The following is a 19,906-nucleotide window of genomic DNA, read 5'->3' on the forward strand; positions in this document are numbered from 1 at the left end:
TTGATTTGATTCCTGAGCTGTGCTTTGCAAGAGGCCTCCCAGCAGGGAGCGTGTGCTGATCCTGCTTTTCCTGGGTGCAAGCTGGGGTGGAGAGGAGCCTTGGGAAAGCAAACATATGGCAAACCCAGCAAGGTGTGGTTCCAAACGTATTCCTTGCCCTCCTGGAGGCCAGGCAGCTCACTCCCAAGGCAGTCTGACAGGAGGGTCCAAGCCTGGCCTGGAGAACACCGCCCTGGAGCTGGGATGAGTCTGAGGTGCTCCCACTGAGCCCAGCTGTCCGGGCAGGACGTGCTGGGCCAGGTCTGTGTTACAGCATCATGTGAGATTGGCAGAACACCGTTCCTTTTTCTCCTCGAGGCACATCTGAGCAGCCAAGTGTGCCTCTGGTTCTCCCAGGGGTGTGCCGGCACGGACACCTGCCTGAAATCCTCATGGGATAAGCAGGGCTCGCCGGGATCTTGTGCTTTCCAAACAGGAGCTGTGAGAACACACACAGGACAGCGGGGAGAGCTCCAGGAGAGAGCCCTTCCAAACACCCCATCCTTTCCCAGAGCCAGAGCTGCTCTGCTGGAGCTGTGGGAAGCGAGGAATCCTTTCCCCCTCACGCTGCGGGATGGGCTGTTCCACACGGAGCGCTCCTCGCCCTGCTGCAGCGCGTTCTCCTCCTCCTCAGATGGATGCTGCTCTGCTGGAGCTCTGGACTGCTCTGCTGCCTTGTCTCTCAGCCCCTGAAATGTGTTATTTGTAAAATCATATGATGCAATCTCGGCTGGAGAAGGGGAGAGGAAGGGCTTGCAGCACCATTAGGATCGTAGCAGGGGTGTGGAATGAAGCGCAGTTAATGTGTTGGAACAAGTGTGTTTTGGCTTTTTCTGGAATTAATGTGTACCTGATGGGTTTGTTCCTGATAGCCATCAGCTGGGAGGAACTTGCTCTGGCTTCTTCTCAAATCTGAGATCAATATTTCCCCTTTCCTTCTGTTTTCACTTGCTGCATTTTTTTTTAATGTATGTACTTTGCTTTATCTCTTAATCTCGATAAATAAGGATCAAACCCCACACTCCTTGGTGATATGAGCTGGGTTTAAAACTTAACACCATTAGCTCTAACTGGTACTGTGGTCTCATAGCAGTGGTCTTTGTCTGTAGTTCTGCTTCTGGCTGAATCTTCAATTTATGCTTTGTCTGGGTGGCCGATAGTGTCCAAAAATCAGATGTACCTAAAAACTGTCCACAGTCCGTTGTGCTTTTGAAGTCAAAGCAGATCCTGGCTGCTGGGTGCTTGCTTTGACTATTGGTGGTTAAATCAAGGGTATGAACCTGTAATTCCCTGTCTTTTTTGAATTGCTACACTTGTAATCTCCTCTGAAATCTTTGCACTAATAATCCTTCCCCTGATCCTGGTAATAATATCAACCCTTGTCCGTAGTGGATGCGGGGTGTGTTAATAGTGAGCTCAAAACAGGTGTTTCATGGCTCATGGCATTGCTGAGGATTTGGGAGGCACAGAGAGAGGAGCTTTCTCCACATTTCACTTTTATTTTAGATCATAACTCATGGAGTTATGAAATGGTTGGGGAGAGACCTTAAAGCTCATCCTGTTCCACCCCTGCCATGGGCAGGGACACCTCCCACTGTCCCAGGCTGCTCCAAGCCCCAGTGTCCAACCTGGCCTTGGCACTGCCAGGGATCCAGGGGCAGCCACAGCTGCTCTGGGCACCCTGTGCCAGGCCCTGCCCACCCTGCCAGGGAACAATTCCTGCCCAATCTCCCATCCAGCCCTGCCCTCTGGCACTGGAAGCCATTCCCTGTGTCCTGTCCCTCCAGCCCTTGTCCCCAGCCCCTCTCCAGCTCTCCTGGAGCCCCTTTAGGCCCTGCCAGGGGCTCTGAGCTCTCCCTGGAGCCTTCTCCTCTCCAGGTGAGCACCCCCAGCTCTCCCAGCCTGGCTCCAGAGCAGAGGGGCTCCAGCCCTGGGAGCAGCTCCATGGCCTCCTATGGACTCTCCAGCAGCTCCAGGTCCCTCCTGTGCTGAGACCCCAGAGCCCTCTTTAGCTCCTCGAACCTGTAAAGACTCAGACAGGTGGGAGAAATCTGCCCGGTAAAGATCTTTGCTAACAGAAGTCAGGGTGTAAATTCAGTGCTGGGGCCTCACTGATTTTCCAGCCGTGGAGCAGCAGCAGCAGCGCTGCTGTCCCAGATGGATTTCCATAACCCCAAATTCCTTGTGCCATCAGACCCCACGCCCAGAGCCGTTTCCATGGCCGTTTTTCCCCTCTCAGGGTGCGGGTGTTTGACCTGCGGCGCGGCCAGGCCGCGTGCTCCGTGTACGGCCACCAGCTGGGAGTGTCGGCGGTGCAGATGGACGAGTGGAAGATGGTGAGCGGAGGGGAGGAGGGCCTGGTGTGCGTGTGGGACCAGCGCATGGCCGCCAAGCTCTGGGAGATGCACGCCAGGTAACTCGGGCTGGGGGACCCAGGGGTTATCAGGGCTGGAAGGAGGGTGCGGGGATGAGGTGGTTTGGGGGAGTTCTGTGGGGTTTCCGTGTGCTTTGGGGACAGGTTGTGTCCCCAGCTGGAGCTCTGTGTGTTTCTGAGGGGGCCTTTAGCTGTCGTGGCCTTTTTGCTCCTTAGCTGAGTGTTTCAGTCGATGTTGGGGAGCTGGGAAGTTGTTCTGATGCCTTGGGCAGGCTGAGCTGGAACAGAGACTGGACAGAGCTGGAGAATAAAGCAGAGATTTATTGAAAGGCCTTTAGGATCCACCTTGGGCAGGACAGGGCCTGGCCAGGGCTGCACCCAGGGTGGACCCAAAATGGTCACAAAATGCCTGACCAGTCTCGAGATCTTACATTTTTTGTAAGTTGTGGCCCATTTGCATATTGGGGTTTAATTGTCCAATTCCAGCTCCAGGTTGTGAGGTCCCATCCTTCTTGTTCCTCCCTCCAGCCACCCTTGTTTGTGCTTTTGGGCTGGAAGTTTCCTTGGTGTGCAGCAGGAGCAGGATTTTTTTGTGTCCCTGCTGTGTGCAGAGAGCTGAGTGACCCTGAGTGTGAGCTCAGAGCTGCACCTGGGCAGCGCAGAACCTGAAACACAGCAAAGATAGAACTTAAGGCATTGATTCCCCCTGGATTTTCCATGGAGTTCAGTCAGTGACCTCTCCCTGCCCCAGCCTCTATTCAGTTATGGAATCTTGGGTTTAAAGTGCTGGACTGGCTGTTTAGAGAGTGACTGGTTCTGGCTGTCTCCATCCAGTGTATCCATCACAATCCCTGTGTTCACCTCATCCACACATTCCCTTAATGGTGAATGATCAGAGCATTTAAACTCATTTAAATATTGAAATACCAGTTTGTACTGAGCACAAGGAGCACAGTACTCAAAGCACAAGCAGAGATCAGCATCCTGGAGCTGACACTCTGTACAGCTGAATGAAGATTTCCTGATCACAGCACAATTCCCAGGCTTTGTTTGGATAAAGACTCGAGGATTTAGCCCCTTGTAAGTCTGGGTGATATCCATAAAACGGACATATAAATCCTGATTTCTTTTTTTATTATTATTTTTCATGCATCTTCCCCGAAGGGGAGCTAGATGAGATATTTACAGGCAGGGAAGTTCAAGCTGGAGTTGTCATTGATTAATAGCAGGTATCACTTTCTGTGTTGACCCTGGCAATGATAAAGCCTGTTGTGATGTGGCTGATGCATTAGGGACAATATTCCATTGATTGTCTCCCTGGCATGCTCATTAATGCTGCTCCAGGAGGAGGGCAGGCAGGGCAGGGCTGAGCTCAGGGATGCACTCCAAGTGAAACCATTAGATTAAACATGTAGAAAACAGTGTTTAATCTATGGAGTAGTCAGAAGGGATCACTTCAATCAAAAGACTTTCCCAGATAAGGTGGTGTGTGCTCTTATCCCTGCCTTTGGCCCCGTGCCAGGAATGGGAAACAGGAGCAGGAGCTGAGGGAGGTGACAGGAGACACATTTGGGGTGTGAAGATGAGCCATCCTCATCTGAGAAGTGACTGCTGCTTGAACAGAAAGTGCTGTTCTTGGGGTTTGGGGTCGGTTACTCGCCGTGAGAGGGAAAGGAATGAGGACCTGGCTCGAGTGTCCAAAGGAGGGACACGAGGATGGGGAAGGGTCTGGAGGGGCTGAGGGCTTCTGGAATGTTCAGCTGGAGCAGAGGAGGCTGAGCTCAGACCTCACCAGGGGCTGCAGCTCCTCCCAAGGGCAGCTCCGATCTCTGCTCTGGGACAGGGACAGCACCCAGGGCATGGCTGGAGCTGGGCCAGGGCAGGCTGAGGCTGGAGATCAGGAAAGGTTCTTCCCCAGAGGGTGCTGGCACTGCCCAGGCTCCCCAGGGAATGGGCACGGCCCCGAGGCTGCCAGAGCTCCAGGAGCCTTTGGACAGCGCTGCCAGGGATGCCCAGGGTGGGATTGGTGGGGGGTCTGGGCAGGGACAGAGCTGGATCAGTGATCCCTGAGAGTCCCTCCCCACTCCATGGCTCTTAGCTTGTGCCTTATCGCTCATTTCTAAACCAGCTCAGTGTGTGGGGTGTCCTTCCCCTCGTTTCGGGAAGCATCCTGCCCTTCCCGGGGTGCTGCAGTCCTTCGGGCAGCCAGCCCAGCCCGCGTCCATCCCTCCCATCCCTCTGCCGGCTTTCCAGCAGCATTTTCTGGCCTCCTCGTGTGTTCTGGGAAGAGCCCACTAGATGGGGATAGAAGATGCGGGATGTGCTCCCGGCTGGAGGAGCCAGGAGTGCCGGTTCCCAGCTCCGGCCGTGCGGAGGGCGCTGGTTTCTCTCGCTCCGTGTTTGATCCAGAGCCGTTCCTTTCCCAGCGCTCGGATTTGGGGAGCGCGGTGCAGGTGGCCCCTCACTCCTCACCCCGTGCTCTGGGTTGTTTTGCAGACATCCAGTCCGCCTGGTGTGGTTCAATTCCCACAGCCTGATCACTGCCAACATCCCCGAGGAGAAGAACCCCCGAGGCTCCAGCATCACCGAGGACGACCCCAGCTTGCACCGAAAGTGAGAAAGCAGCCCTCAGCAATCTGCTTTGTTTTTAAATAGCTCCCTGAGCACCTGAGTCATCACCCAGAGCGCTTACAGACAGGGTATAGCGGCAAAAAAATAAAATTAAAAAAACTTTAAGGGTAAGCTTTATAAAACAGGCGATGAATTGGCTCTTGATTTGCTTGAGCACAAAAAAATAAGCTTTTTTTTTTTTCTCAGCAGGGGAACATAAAGTCCACTGAAGCCAGGCAGGGAATGCAGCCCTCTCCATGCTCGAAATATTAGTAATGCTGTCTCCTCCTAAAGGAAAACTACTGGCATTTAAGCTGCAGGTTTTGGTATTTGCATCTCAAACGGCTGTTAGTGCTAATTGAACGATCAAATACCAATGTATTTATCTTCCCCCGTGCTGGAGAGCCTGGAGATGTTTCAGCAGATGACAGTCACGGCTCTGCAGGGCTGGAGGCAATGATTCACCAGCCCTTCCCAGCTTGCTGGGGCCCTGGGGGGAGGCAGGAGGGAGCTTTCCCTGCTCGGAGCGCTCAACCTCCCGCAGGATGGATGAGGGGTTTTTTATCCAGCTCCTGCAGCATCGCCTTTTTTCAGTTGAGATGTTTTTCCGGTGATTTCTGCCTGTGTTTGCTTTCCCCCTGGGGTGACACGGTGTGGCCTGGTTGTTTTGCACGCAGGTACCGAGGGGTCATTTATTCCTACGAGTTCTCCGTGGACCAGCTGGCCGTGGACAGTGTCCTCCCCATCTGCCGCTCCTCCTACGACGAGCTGACAGGTTACAACTACAACATCGGCCTGGCAGTGCCCTACGACAGCATCTAGGGCACTCCTGGGCTGCTGGGGCCAGCCAGGGCCGCAGGAAAGCAACATCCGTGTGGGATGAGCACCCAAGAGCTGGTGTGGGCAGCAGAAAGCCCTGGGGATGGGAACCCAGACCCTGGAGCACCCCGTCGGGATGTGTCACCCTGGACGTGGCCAGAGGTCCAGCCTGGTGGAGTGGAGAGGCTGAGGAGGGAAAGGAACGCTGCAGGGTAAACAAAAATATTCCTGCTGCTTGTTGTGGAAAGATGCTGCAGGTCCCACCTTGGTCAGGAAGCCAGAGTGGGACACTGAAGGGGCAGGAGGCTGGGAGCTCTCTGAGGAGCTCCAGGAGGGAAAAAAAACCACCAAGGACTTGGGAAAAGCATGTGCTGAGCCACATGTTTGAAATGGCTGCGTTGAGCTGCTCGTTCTTGTTTTCCTTGGAGGCCATTGGAATGTGCCTGGGAGCAGGACAGCAGCACCGTGCGCAGGAGGTTACGGTGGCTGGGACAGGGATTGGGATGGAGAGAGGGAGGGGAAGGTTTTCCAGGCCAGGCTGGATGCCTGGCAACTCAGCAGGCCACACACACATCAAAATTATTTTAGAATAAATTATTTTTTCAATTCTTTAAAATTCAATGTTTTCTAATCGTATGTGTCCACCCCTGTCTGGGGTTTTGTCCCTGAGCCTTTCAGGGTGAGCTGATCCCCGTTCACTGGGACAAAGGGCTGGCTCAGGCTGTCAGGTGTGCTCTTGGCTGGATCATGTCCTTCCACCTGGGGGCTTTTCAGTGCTGCCCTTGCTTCCAAGCTGGGAATTGATCATGGAACAGAAGGCATGAAGTGGCACCAGTGCCTTCCCTTCCCCGGAGCTGTGGGGAAGCCCCAGGAGGTGCTGTTCATGTGGAAACGAGGAATGAGGCTTTGCCTTAAGCCCAGGTAGCACTGACAGGTAAAACCAGTTTGGGGAACAAGAGCTCCAGTCCTGCGTGGGTCTTTTTACTGATTTAAAATGATTTTATTGTGATTTGCCCTTGTAAACTTACTGGTGCAAACCAAAGCTGTGTCAGTTCTGTTTAAATTGGGGTTAAGTTTTAACTGACACCTTTTTTCCCTGGGTTAATGGAATCAGTATAAGGTACTGGGCAGAGGTGCAGGAATGTGCCCAAACCTGCAGGAGAGGGGCTGGGCTGGCACTTCAGCCCCGTGCAGTCACTGAGCCAGCCCTGCACAGAGCTGCATTTCACTGCTCTTCTTTGCCTTGGGGTGGTTTCCCATCACCCCTAGGCCAAAATTTCACCTTTCAGGTTTTTCAGTTACCTTTTTCCCATGTGATGGATACACGGAAAGCGCAAGGGGCAAAGCCATTCTGTCTGACCAATAAACTTGATCTTTCGTAAAGCTTTGGTTTTGTTTTTTATTCTTCTGCCCTTCTGTTAGGTCAGCTCCCTCCCTCCATTCCTGGAAGAGCAGGAAGCGTCATGGGTGCGCAGCTCGGACAAGAGTTCAGCTGAAACCCGACGAGTAAATAATGCTTTCTGTAGCATAAATGACTTTGGGGGTTGCTCCGACGCGGTGACTTCTGCCACGTGCTGAGCACGGAGAGCTCCCGTGTCTTGTTCTCCCTTCTCCTTATCTCGCCTCATTATCAGGGAACAGCTTTGTTCCTCCTTCCTCTCCCTGCTGCAAGGAGCAGATAAGTGTGTGCGGTGCCCACGTGAGCCCTTTTCCCGGAGCCCTCCCCCGCATTCCCGCTTCTCCCTCGGGTCCCGGAGCCACCGGGGAGGGGATTTGCAGCACCTGCACCTGCAGGTGTTGGGTTTGAGTCCAGGCTCACCTGCAGCGCAGATGGAGCTCGCAGTCCCCACGGCCCCCATCCCACTGGCTCCCAGCTCCTCCGGGGGGTGATCCTTTGGGGCTTTTCCCCGTTAATTAATGGAATTAATTGAGGCAGGTTGAGGGCTGTGTGTGTGTTCAACTCACGCTCCTCATGTGGATGAAGGCCATCAGATGTTGGGGAGCGTCCATGTGGGGACTTTGGGGAAGGGACCTTGTCCTGCTTCCCTGGGACCTTGTCCTGCTTCCCTGGGATCTTGTCCTGCTTCCCTGGGACCTTGTCCTGCTTCCCTGGGACCTTGTCCTGTTTCCCTGGGATCTTGTCCTGCTTCCCTGGGACCTTGCCCTGCTTCCCTGGGACCTTGTCCTGTTTCCCTGGGATCTTGTCCTGCTTCCCTGGGATCTTGTCCTGTTTCCCTGGGATCTTGCCCTGCTTCCCTGGGACCTTGCCCTGCTTCCCTGGGACCTTGTCCTGTTTCCCTGGGATCTTGCCCTGCTTCCCTGGGATCTTGCCCTGCTTCCCTGGGACCTTGTCCTGCTTCCCTGGGATCTTGCCCTGCTTCCCTGGGATCTTGCCCTGCTTCCCTGGGACCTTGTCCTGTTTCCCTGGGACCTTGTCCTGCTTCCCTGGGATCTTGCCCTGCTTCCCTGGGACCTTGTCCTGTTTCCCTGGGACCTTGTCCTGCTTCCCTGGGACCTTGTCCTGCTTCCCTGGGATCTTGCCCTGCTTCCCTGGGACCTTGTCCTGCTTCCCTGGGATCTTGTCCTGTTTCCCTGGGACCTTGTCCTGCTTCCCTGGGACCTTGTCCTGCTTCCTTGGGTGCTCAGCAGCGCTGTGCTGCAGTGAAGCAAACACCAGCGAGGCTGCTGAGCTTTGGGCTCAGGGGCCATTGAAATGGAACCTCTTCCTTCATTTCCAGAGCAGGAGCAGGGTCACCAGCCCAGCTGTACCGGGGACAGGAGCCACCTTTGTGCTTCCCAGCCCACTGGCACCGGGCAGTGGCAGGGAGGGGCCCGGTGTTTTCTCCCACAGGCCAGGGGTGGGCACTGAGAGGGGCAAAGCCGCTGCCTTGGGGGCTGGAGTGGAGGAGCTGCAGTTGGGATGTGTTGGAGCAGTGAGGACTGAGCTGGCTGGGGCCAGGCTCACGCTGGTGCCAGCTGCCAGGCTGGTGGCACCGGACAGGCCGGGGGTCAGGGACAGCCAAAGAATCCAAAGGCGTCACAGCAGGAGGCAGCCTGGCACAAAAAGCCTCGAGAATTCTGGTGCCCGTTGCTGGTGGCAGCTTCCCCAGCTGGAAAGAGGCGTCTGTGTCCCGGTGAGAGGGATCCCTGCTCCAAAGGGGGTGTGGGATCCAGGGGGAGCTGTGTGTGTGTGTCACAGCCCCAGGGAGCAGCTCCAGGGGAGCCGGGCACAGCCATCCTGGAGGGCAGGACAGGCTGCAGAGCCCTGCTGGAAAACCCCCACTGCCCCGGGTCAGGCCACCAGCACAGCCCCCAGCAGGTGCTTTTTGCCTGTTTGTGTCCTCAGTCACCTCGTCTGTGAGGGAAGAGCCACTCCGGGGTTTCGGGGGCTGCCTTCCCTCTCCTGAGGATCAGAGGAGCGGTGGGAGGAGGAGCAGGGTGTGTTTTTGTACAGAGAAGCGCTCCGGGGGTCTCTGAACCCCCTTTCTTTCCCACCCTGTGGCCTTTCCCACCCAGCTCTGCCCGCCTCTGCCACTCCCTGTCCTGGCTGCTGTCACAGAGGGGTGAGTGTGGCTGCGCTGAAGCGATGCAGGAACACGTCCATGTCCTCTCTGCCCCCTCTTCTCCTCCAGTGCCATTTGCCTGCTCATTTCCACCTCCTGTGGATGGTCCTGGAGCTCCAGGCAGGTGGAGCTGGTGTCCTGCTGCTGGAGGGCGAGGTGGGCAGCAGTGACTGCAGGCCCCCTAAGCAGACGAAGTGCTGGTGGATTATGCAGTGGAGACCCGGGGGAAAGGGCATGCTCCAGGTCAGGATCTGTGCCACTGGCAGGCTTTATATCCAGAAACGTGGAGCTCCAGCCTCTGGGCCAAATTCCTCTTCCTGGAAGAGCTGCAGGTGGGGGTTTCCTCTGTCACCCTCAGACGGTGGCACTCAAAGGAACGAGGAACTGCTCAAAGTTTAGCTTCGAAATGTCAGCTGCCAGTGGCAGCCCCAGCTCCATGGTTGTGGGGTCTGTGCTGCCTCCTGCTCTCCTGCTCTGCCCTCCCTTCCTGGGCAGGTGTCCCCTTCCTTGGTCTCTCCTGCCACTCCCAAGCTCCGGGGGGGCTGATGGATGAGGGGGAATGGTGGGGAGATGGCTCAAGCTGTGTCCCCTCTGTGCCAACAGCCACCTGCCCTGGGCCCCTGCCCTGCAGTCCTGGGGTCACTCAGTCCCCATCTCCAATCCTGCGGTCACTCAGTCCCCATCTCCGGTCCTGGGGTCACTCAGTTCCCATCTCCAGTCCTGGGGTCACTCAGTTCCCATCTCCAGTGCTGGGGTCACTCAGTTCCCATCTCCAGCCCTGGGGTCACTCAGTCCCCATCTCCAGTGCTGGGGTCACTCAGTCCCCATCTCCAATCCTGTGGTCACTCCATCCCCATCTCCAATCCCGGGGTCACTCAGTCCCCATCTCCAATCCCGGGGTCACTCAGTCCCCTTCTCCGGTCCTGGGGTCGCTCTGTTCCCCTCTCCAATCCCAGAGCCTCCCCTCTCTCTGATGCTGCTCAGCCTTTATCCTCCTCCCTGGAGTTTCCCAATTTGTGCCAAAGCAGTTTCTGTTTTCCAGTCCCCCTCTGCTGACCACTGCCGGGATCTGCCACCGAGCTCTGCGCCGGGGCTCGGTGTCCTGGCCCCACAACAGAACCTTCATCCTTTACGGAACGCTCCGGGCTCCGCAGAGTTCTGCTGCGCGGAAGCATCGCCCTTGCCAGCTTCCCGGGGCTCTGCCAGCTTTTCCTGTGATTTTCAGGATTACTCTCCTCGTTTCGCTGGGGTTCGCTGTGTGTAACATCAACATCGTGCGGTGCTGGAGCGATGCTCCTGCCCGTCCTTTGCTGGGCTGAGGGTCAGCTCGGCTTCCCTGCTCCCTCCCTCCCTCCCTCCGGCTGTGTCCAACCCCGCCTCCTGCTCTCCACTCGTCCCGCTTCCCACCGGGAATTCCCAACACAAGCGACGGGAAAACGCTGCAGCCACTTTGAGCTGGCTCCTGCCTCTGTTTCCCAACCTCCCCCACTTCCCTCGCCGCTTCGAGTATCAGGGGGCAGCTAATTAACCCGAGGGATAATAATTATCGTCCCTCCTCCTCCCTCTACTTCCCTGCATTGCAGGGCGTGCCCAGCCCTTGCTGGTCTGCACCCTCTTGGATGATTCCCCCAAGGAAATCGGGGCAGTAGGATCCGGTGTTAACCCCTGCAGCCCCAGCTGGGAGGTTCGGGGGCAGAACAGGACCTTTGGGGCGCCCGGCACCGGGAGCGCGGAGCTCGCAGCTGGATTTGGGAGTGGGGAGCTCCCGCAGCGTCTGGACGGAAATTTTAGTGGGAAAACAGGGAAAGGAGCCTGGGTTGGGCGCGGAAACCTGGGGATTTGGGGAGGAGCTGATGTTGTACCCTCGTGTGCAAGGGGTGCGGAGGGAGCACGGAGGGTCCGGCACAGGGAGGAGGAGGAGGAGGAGGAGGAGGAGGTTCCTCTGCCCGGGCGGTGCCGATGTGGTGCCCGGGACAAGGGGGTGCCCAGAGGGGTCCAGGGAGAGCCGGAGGGAATCCCGGAGCCCCCCCAAGGCTGTGGGGCCCAATGGCTCCTCGGGGCGAGCCGGGAGCTCCATCCGCACCCGGCCCAGCTCCAGCTCCCCGTGCCAGCCCCGCAGGCTCCGGCAGCGCTGTCCCAGGGCTCGGGACCTTCCCAGGCTGGCATGGGCTCGGCTCCGTGCCCCGGGATCAGCCCCGGGATGTCCCTCCGGGCCAGGACCGCATTGCAGGGGGGGGCTGTCCTTCTCCTCCGCTCCGGGCTGAGCTTCAGCGGCTCCCGACCGACGCCGGGGCTTCGGGGGGGACAGAGCCCGTGAGGGAACCCCAAAGGCGCCCTCAGTGCGGGGGTGCCTGAGCAGAGACCCCCAGGCACGTGGAAAAGGAGAAAGCGGCGCTGCCCTGATCCAGGGATGCGCTGGGTGCCGCAGGGATGCAGGGGCTGGCAGCACGGCCGGGGCTGCGCCGCTCCCATCGCCCGCTCGGGTCACCGGGGGAAGGCGTTTTTTTTGATAAAGCAAATAAATCTCCCCTGCTTTCCTAAAAATAACCATTGCCCTTTTCCCCCTCGCTGCCTCCCTCCCCAGCTCAGGCTGCCTTAGAGACAGGAACCCGCCTGGAGCCATCCAGTTATTAATACCAGTAAACAACCCCCGTCCCCGGAGCCTTGTTCCAGCGGGAACATGTGGGGGCAGGAGCCACCTGGTTGCCAGGAGCCCACATCCCCACATCCATCCCCGCTGCCTGCTCCGGGCTCGGGGGATGGTTTGGGATTAAATCGGGAATATTCCTCGCGTCGCCGCCGCCGCCCTCCCTGCGGGATGCAGGGTGGGACGCGGTTGTCCTTGCAGGGGCTGAGGGTGCTGCCCCCGCCTCCTGCCCCTCAGCATCCCCATCCCTGCCTCTCCCCACAGCCGGGATCGGCTCCTTCCCCGCAGCAGCACGCGGCAGAGGCTAAAACCCCAGATTTAAGGGGCAGCCGGGATTTGTGGAGGCTTTCTCCTCAGGGAAACGCTCCACCGTGGAGTGATGGATGGCCGGAGCATTTCTCAGCGAGGGCTAAAAAGAGAAATACCTTTTATTACAGATAAAAGCCTCTGATGTTTCTAGAGAGCAGAGGGCAGCCCCAGCGTGGAACGGGCACACGGGCAGGGCAGAGCCCTGGAGCTGGGAGCCAGGAGCCAGGACGTGGAGCTGCTGTGGGTCCGCCTCCTCCTCCTCCTCCTCCTCCTCCTCCTGCTGCTGCTGCTGCCCCTCCTCAGTAGCAGTGAGCGATGGTGTCCACGTTGAGGAAGCGGACGTGCATCTTGGTCTCGATGTCGATGCCCTGCCACATCTGCCAGGGCCCGGGGCTGAGCGGGGCCGGGGGCTGTGCCCGCTGCTCCCTGTGCCCGCCCGGGCCCCTCCTCCAGGGAACACGAGCGCAGATGTCACCGACCTTCAGGAAATCCTCGAAGGTGATGCCCTCGTACACCTGGTCCGGGCCCTGCGGCGGTGAGAGAGGAAACATCGCAGCAGCCCCAGGGTGGCCCAGGGGTGACCCCGGGGATGAGGGACACGTCTCCCATGGGTCCCCAGTGCCCTGTACCCCATGGCCAGCCCCAAACTGGCTCCCAGACCCCACGGCTGCAAGGAGCAGCTTTTTCATAAGCAGTAAGGAGGGGGATTTATGGGATGCTGTTCGCTGATCCCCCCTGGCCTCTTCTCACCAGAAAACATCACCCTGCGAGCTGCCGCCTGCAAAAACACCTCCAGCCAAAGCAGCCCCGGGACAGGGAGCTGCCCTGGGAAGCAGGGACACGTTCCAGCCCCATTTCTGCTGCCAGCACAGCCCCTCAGGGCAGGGCAGGGCAGGGCAGGGCAGGGCAGGGCAGGGCAGGGCAGGGCAGCGGCTCCCAGCGCAGGCTCCCACCATTTGTCCCACACAGATGCTGGCTGCCTCCATCATCGCCCCGTCGGCGATGGACCGAGCCGATTCCTTCTCCAGGTGGGGGTTCCCCGAGAGCAGCTCCTCCACCACCTGCGGGGCACAGCGTGAGCGCCGGGCCCGGGAGTCGGGGGGGACGGGCACGGGGAGGGGGCAGGAGGAGCCCGGGTTACATTTCTGTACTCCTGCAGGGTGATCTTCCCGTCGTGGTCCGAGTCGTACATGTGGAACAGGACTGGGGGGACAGGGCGGGGTCAGGGCAGCCCCTTCCCGCCACCCCCAGCCCCGGGCTCTGCCGGAGCCGCACATTTCAGCTTCTCCTTCCGGAAGCGGTCGAGCTGCTCCTCGTCCATGTCCATCTCGATGGGTCTGAAGTAGGACATGATGGTCAGGAAGTCCTCGAAGTTGATCTCATCCGCCAGCCCGTCCGACTCCTGCCGCAGGTTCCTGGGGGTGCCGGAGCCCAGGGTGACCAGGAGCCCCCAGGCACCCGCTCCCAAGCCCGGAGCACCCCCAGCAAAGCTTTAGGCTTGGTTTGTCCCTAAGATTTAGCTTAAATGTCTCATTTTCCACCTGGTCCCACCCCAGACTTTAGGGAGAAGATCCCTGCCCAGCCCCATCCCGTTTCCAGAGGATAAATCTTCCCTCCCTGGCTGCTGGGGGGTTCTCACCTCTTGTCAAAAAAGGCGTGGACGATTTTCCCTCGGATTGGGTTGAACTCCAGGTCGGGAATGCTGTCAAAGTTCTCCTTGCTGCAGAGGGGACAGAGAGCCCAGAGAGTGAGGGGATGGAGAGGAGGGAGAGGCCCTGGCATCACCGAGAGACCCGGCCCCTTCCTTCCAAAGCAACCACGGGACAACAAAGAGCTTTTGGATAAAAGCCCAGCTGAGAGCAGGGCTGTGCTCAGGGATTTTGTCCCGCTAAAACAAACTTTTGGGAAGCCCTGGAAATGGCACCGGGGCCCTTTGCAGGGCCCCACCTGCCGTGGATTGATTTTAGAGTTTTCCCGGGATGAAGGCCTCAAACAGGGCTCAGCAAGGCACAGGAAGGAGATCCTGCTGCCCACCCTCCCCTCCGCTTCCAGCTGAGCCCGCGCCAGGCGTTTGCTCTCCACGATTTATAAAGCCAAGGAGCCAAGGAACAACCCCGGGAGGAGGGAGCAGCTGGAGATCTCCCGGGGTGACAATTCCCTGTGCAGCCACTGAGGAGAGCGACCAGAGCACCTGGAACCCCCCCTTCCTCCCCAAAATGGGTTTTAAAGCCGGGGGGTGAGGAGGTGTTTGTCAGGAGCGCTCCTCTCCGAGGCCACTGCGCCATTGTGTGTTTTCCTTGGAATATCGGCGAGGCCGCGCTGCAGGAGCCGGCTCAGCACGGCTGGGGATGGCCGGGAAGGGCACTCGGAATTCCAGCCCAGGATTGGCTCCCTCGGGCAGCCCAGGGAAGGGGGAGATGCTGGGGGTGCCCCGGCTGTGGGGCTGGGATTGCCGTGGGGCTGGGATTGCCATGGGGCTGGGATTGCCATGGGGCTGGGATTGCCATGGGGCTGGGATTGTCGTGGGGCTGGGATTGCAGTGGGGCTGGGATTGCAGTGGGGCTGGGATTCCCGTGGGGCTGGGATTGCCATGGGGATGGAATTGCTGTGGGGCTGGGATTGCCATGGGGCTGGGATTGTGGTGGGGCTGGGATTGCCGTGGGGCTGGGATTGCCGTGGGGCTGGGATTGCCATGGGGCTGAGATTGCTGTGGGCCTGGGATCCCCATGGGGCTGGGATTGCCGTGGGGCTGGGATTGCCATGGGGCTGGGATTGCCGTGGGGCTGGGATCCCCATGGGGCTGGGATTGCGGTGGGGCTGGGATCCCCATGGGGCTGGGATTGCCGTGGGGCTGGGATTGCCATGGGGCTGGGATTGCCGTGGGGCTGGGATCCCCATGGGGCTGGGATCGCCATGGGGCTGGGATCCCCATGGGGCTGGGATTGCAGTGGGGCTGGGATTGCAGTGGGGCTGGGATTGCCATGGGGCTGGGATCCCCATGGGGCTGGGATTGTCGTGGGGCTGGGATCCCCATGGGGCTGGGATCGCCGTGGGGCTGGGATTGCCATGGGGCTGGGATCCCCATGGGGCTGGGATTGCCGTGGGGCTGGGATCCCCATGGGGCTGGGATCGCCGTGGGGCTGGGATTGCCGTGGGGCTGGGATTGCCGTGGGGCTGGGATCCCCATGGGGCTGGGATTGCCGTGGGGCTGGGATTGCCGTGGGGCTGGGATTGCAGTGGGGCTGGGATCCCCATGGGGCTGGGATCGCCGTGGGGCTGGGATCGCCGTGGGGCTGGGATCCCCATGGGGCTGGGATTCCCGCACTGTACCGGATTGTCAGCTGGTCCTGGCTCAGCTGCTTGAAGCGCCGGTGCAGGTGCTCGATCTGCTCCGAGGTGACTGCCAGGGGAAGGAGAGAGGTGACAGGTGACAGGTGACACGGGGGGAGCCTCGGGACACCCGGCCGTGCCTGTGCCCGTCCCCGCAGCGGGGCAGGGCCCTGGGCGCTCCGGGCACAGCGGTGCCAGCCCCATTTCCCTCTGGTGGCTCCGCTGTGCCCTGCGCTGGCAGGACGGTGCCGAGGGCTGGAGGAGCCCTGTCCCGGTCTGCAGGAAACGCCCCGGCCCAGCACAGCACGGGATGGCACAGGGGGATCCCAGGCCAGGATCCCTGGTGCCAGGCCGTTGGAACAGGCTTGGCATTCCCTCTGGGGCTGCTGGCACCGTGGGCACGGCCGTGCCCAGGACAGCTCTGCCTGGAGCCAGGAGGTTCCTCCGTGTCCGCAGCCGTGGCTGCTGCTGGAAATAACTCTGGGATCAGAAATCCTGACAGCAGCGACCTTCCCCTTGCCAGGGCAGGGGAAAGGACACGGAGGGGGCACGGCAGCGCCCCAAAATCAACGCCTGGCTTTGAAACTGCGGCCGCTGCTCAGGGTGAACCACAAACCCCCGGGGTGGGCACTGCCCCAGGGCTGCACCGACCCCATCCCCAGGGCTGGAAGGGGGGACCCTTCGAGCCCCACAGGTGCTGGGGCTCCAGCCTGAGGCTCAGCAGCACCTCCCCACTGCCCTGACCCCTGGCACAGGTGAGTTTATCTTCCCCAGGGGCTGAAACCAGGCTGTAACCCCAGAGAGCCTGACTCCTGTGCAAATATTGACAGGGGCCATTCCCAGGAGGCAGGGAAGTGTTTGGAGCTGTGTCTCTGGGAGCTGGGGGAGTCTGTCTGGGCACCAGCTGGACCCACAGGCTCCTGAACCCCGGCTGGGGCCGGGCACGGGGCAGGGCTGCCCCAGCAGTGGAAATCAGCCACTCCTGGCACGGTGGAGAGACACAAAACCACATCAAAGTGTCTCCGAGGGGGTTGCAAAGGGTTAATTGCAGCGCACAGCAGGGTCAGAGCTGGGCTGAGCTGCCTCCCTCGCTCCTTTTTATGATGTTTAAATAATGTCCTTTGCTTTCCCGACTGCTGCTTCACAGCCTGGAAATAGCAACCCTATTGATCAGCGGGGCTGAGCCTCCACAGCCCTCGGTGAGGAGCCCGGAGATCGCAGCAGGCTGAGCCTGCACCCTGCAGCACGGGCTCCAAACCCCCTTTATTCACCCCCCTGAACCCCCTGGCTCCCAGCTGGTGATGCCCAGGCCCCAGGGATCCATCCTTTGGATGTTTTCTCCCCTGATCCCCGCTGGCTGCTGCTCTGCTGCTGTCCACACGCACCCATGGAAACTTTCCCCGGACTTTGCTTTCCAATTTTGGAATTTTGGAGAAGTGACCTTTCACTCTCTGCCCTGACGACATCGCCGTCACCATGGGAGCAGCTGGGCCACCAAGACTTCAGCATCTGGGACTGGTGTGCACCAAGCTTTGAAGTCTCAGAAAAATGTCCCAGGCACCAAGAGCTGAGCTGGGTGCTCACGGTTGGGCCAGCCCTGAAAGGCTGGATGAGGATTTTCCTCCCTCTCTCCCCAATCCCGGGTTTTCCTCTCAGGGCCAGGCTCCAGCATCGCTCTGTCCTGTAAAGGTGGCAGCGCTCGGCTGCTTTCCAGAAAAAAAAAAATAGGGAAAATCTGCAGAAAAGGCAAAAGCTTTGCTGGAAGAAGGGCTGGCTCAAGGGCAGCAGAGGCTGCTCGTATCCCTGAGAAGCATCCCTGATGCTGCGGGCCCGTGTCCAAGCACGGCAGCTTCTGCTAATGGGGGAAAAATGGGATTTAAACCAAAGGGAGCTGGGCTGTTCCCAGCCTTGCGGGGTTTGTGTTGCTGGAGCAAAGAGCATCCCCGGGAAAGGAGCACTGGGGGGGCTCAGCCCTCCCTGCAGGACCAGCCTGGCTGCGGGGAGTCACGGCATCCCGGGAAGAGCCACCTCAGCCCGGCAGACGCTGCTGCAGCTTCGGGATGGAGCACACGGAGAGAGGGAGGGAGGGAGGGAGGGATGGAGGGGAGCCGGCCCCGAGCAGCACCTCAGGGTGCCCCTCCAGGGGGGAGAAGGAGCAAGCCACGGGCCCCTCCAGGGGGTTCTGCCCTGTCCCTGCTCCTCCCGGGGGACCCGGTGTGGCCGCAGTGCCCCGCACGAGGTCGGACGGCAGCAGCGAGGCTGCAAATCCCCTCAATTCCCAGGGATTTTGGCAGCAGCCACAGCGCAGTGCTCTGTGAGCACTTCGGGGAGCACAGGGAGTCCGCCCCAGTCATGGCGTGGAGTTCTGGGTTCCCCCTGCCCTCCCTCCTCTGGTTTCGACGAGATTTTTGGGTGTTGCCCTGGGGTTGATTCAGGGGCACCGGGGCAGGAGCCTCCCGCGGGCAGGCGGAGATGCTGCGGCAGGGTCCCAAAAACCTCCTCCCACCCTGGGCTCCCCAAGCTCCTGAGCGCCCCGGGGTGCTCGGTGGGTGCGGGGGCTCAGCCCAACCTCGGGGAGGAGGAGGAGGAGGGGGATGAAGGGAGATGTGACCCCAGGAGCAGCAGCAGCGCTGGGGACAGTCACAGACCCTGTCAGACCCCTCGGCCGTGGGCAGAGCCGTTCCTCAGCCCTCCCTCCGTGGCAGCGGCTCGGCACGGCCGGAGCTGCAGGATCCAGGAGGGAACACCCCACTCCCCGTGCCCGGAGCGGTGACACTTCCCAGGACGGACGCGACATCCCCGTCCCACGCCCCGCTGCCTGCGGGGAGCCCTGAGCCGTGTCCCTGCTCCTTTCCCTGCTGCTCCCTCCATCCCAGAGCACGGAGCGCGGCGCCCCGGAGCAGCCCCGGGGGTGTCACGGCCCGGTGGCTCCGGGGCAGAGCTGCCGTGCGGGGACGATTCCCTGCGGGGCGGCGCGGGTGGGCACAGCCTGGCTGGGGCTCGCACGTGTGGCCGCTCGACGCCCCGGCTGGTGGCGTGGTGGCACCGGGGACACGGCCGCACGGCCGGGGTGACGTGCTGGCACCCTCTGGTGACAGCGCTACCCCCCGTTATCCCCCGCGCCCTTCCCCCGCTCCATCCCCCGGCTGTCACATCCCGCTCTCCCCCACCCCAGGTGACACCTGGGCACCTTCCCCGGGCGACATTTCCTGCATCCTCTCGGCGGGTGACACCACGCGTCCCGCATCCCCCTCCCCTGCTCCGGCGTCACCTCCTGCAGCCCCCCGGCCACGCAGGTGACATTCCCCGCGCCCCCCTCCCTCCTGCAGCCCCGCGGGCGATGTGTCCCTGCGGGGCCGGACCCGCTGTCCCCTCCGGCGGGGCCGGGGGCTCCGGGCCGGGCTGAGGCTGGGGGCGGCAGCGGCCTCGCCCGGCCGAGGTTCCCGAGGGTGCCCGGTACTCACAGCCCGTCCTGTCGGCCAGCTCCCGCATCTCGGCGGGCACGGAGTGCGCCGAGCCCATCCCGGGCCGTGCCGGGAGCAGCGCCGCGGGCGCTGCACCGGAGCCGCCGCCGCTTTTAAGGGCGGGCGCGGCGGGGAGGCGGCGGCGGCGCGGCGGCCCCGGGTCCCTGCGAGCCCCCGCCCAGAGCCGGCGCAGGGCCGGCGGGGGTGGGACCCTCCGGGAGCGGGGACGGCCCCGGCAGCCGCCGGCGGCCCCCGGAGAAGAGCACGGAGCCGCCCCCGCGCGTCCCGGTGCGGGAACGGGGCCGGGGTCTCCCCCATGGATGCCCCGCAGCCGCTCCCGCCTGAAGCCCTCGGCTGCCCCAGCCCTGGCACTGCCCGGGCTGTGCCCCCGGTGGGGAGGGACAAACGGGGGGGCACGGAGGTGACCCAGGACCCCCGTAACGGGGGATTCCCCAGGAGGCAGCTCGGGCAGAGCCCGGGGCAGAGCGGGGCTGTGTCAGCGCTCCCTCCCTGCCACCCTGGCACCGGCGGGGACACGTCACCCTCGCACGGGCACGGGGAAGAGCGAAGCCCTTCCAGGAGCGAAGGCAGAGGTTTGGGAGCAGCTCAAGCAGCACGGCACACCGCGGCAGTAGGTAGCGAGTCACTGTTGTTTATTTGTTTAAAGCCAAATATAAACAGGAAAGGAATGAAATCATTTCCAGCCTGCAGCTGTCCAGAAAATACCTGTTTATAAATACAAGCGGAGAAA

General features: G+C 60.6%; 2 protein-coding genes across 3 annotated transcripts in view; one reads left to right on the plus strand and one right to left on the minus strand.

Annotated features, from left to right (window-relative positions):
- Positions 1–7,225, plus strand: part of FBXW8 (F-box and WD repeat domain containing 8) — a 53,505-nt gene extending 46,280 nt beyond the window's left edge. Inside the window, exons 9-11 of the mRNA XM_040081011.2 lie at positions 2,279–2,452; positions 4,910–5,026; positions 5,701–7,225. Of these exons, the coding sequence (XP_039936945.1) occupies positions 2,279–2,452; positions 4,910–5,026; positions 5,701–5,845 (436 nt within the window). The 3' untranslated portion in view covers positions 5,846–7,225. The remainder of the gene's footprint in view (positions 1–2,278; positions 2,453–4,909; positions 5,027–5,700) is intronic.
- Positions 7,226–12,462: 5,237 nt separating this feature from the next.
- On the minus strand, positions 12,463–19,260 carry TESC (tescalcin). 2 transcript variants are annotated; one of them, XM_040080894.2, is made up of 8 exons: positions 19,156–19,260; positions 15,692–15,761; positions 14,001–14,081; positions 13,637–13,698; positions 13,503–13,564; positions 13,315–13,422; positions 12,841–12,888; positions 12,463–12,738 (listed from the first exon to the last, which is right to left on the minus strand). In XM_040080894.2, the coding sequence occupies exons 1-8, from the start codon at positions 19,211–19,213 to the stop codon at positions 12,661–12,663; spliced, it is 567 nt and encodes a 188-aa protein (XP_039936828.1). In that variant the 5' UTR covers positions 19,214–19,260; the 3' UTR covers positions 12,463–12,660. The 2 variants fall into 2 exon arrangements, with proteins under 2 accessions (XP_039936828.1, XP_039936827.1); XM_040080893.2 differs by having other exon boundaries at positions 13,637–13,776.
- Positions 19,261–19,906: the final 646 nt, after the last annotated feature.

This window comes from Hirundo rustica, chromosome 17 (genome assembly GCF_015227805.2).
Source record: "Hirundo rustica isolate bHirRus1 chromosome 17, bHirRus1.pri.v3, whole genome shotgun sequence".
Lineage (NCBI taxonomy): Eukaryota > Metazoa > Chordata > Aves > Passeriformes > Hirundinidae > Hirundo > Hirundo rustica.

Excerpts from the sequence above, each read along its gene's own strand:
- TESC (XM_040080893.2), bottom strand. The coding sequence starts at position 19,213 with ATGGGCTCGGCGCACTCCGTGCCCGCCGAGATGCGGGAGCTGGCCGAC. Across the intron at positions 13,777-14,000 it reads CACGCCTTTTTTGACAAGAG|GAACCTGCGGCAGGAGTCGG; the intron begins GTGAGAACCCCC and ends CGGCACCCCCAG. Across the intron at positions 12,739-12,840 it reads CCTTCGAGGATTTCCTGAAG|ATGTGGCAGGGCATCGACAT; the intron begins GTCGGTGACATC and ends GGGCCCTGGCAG.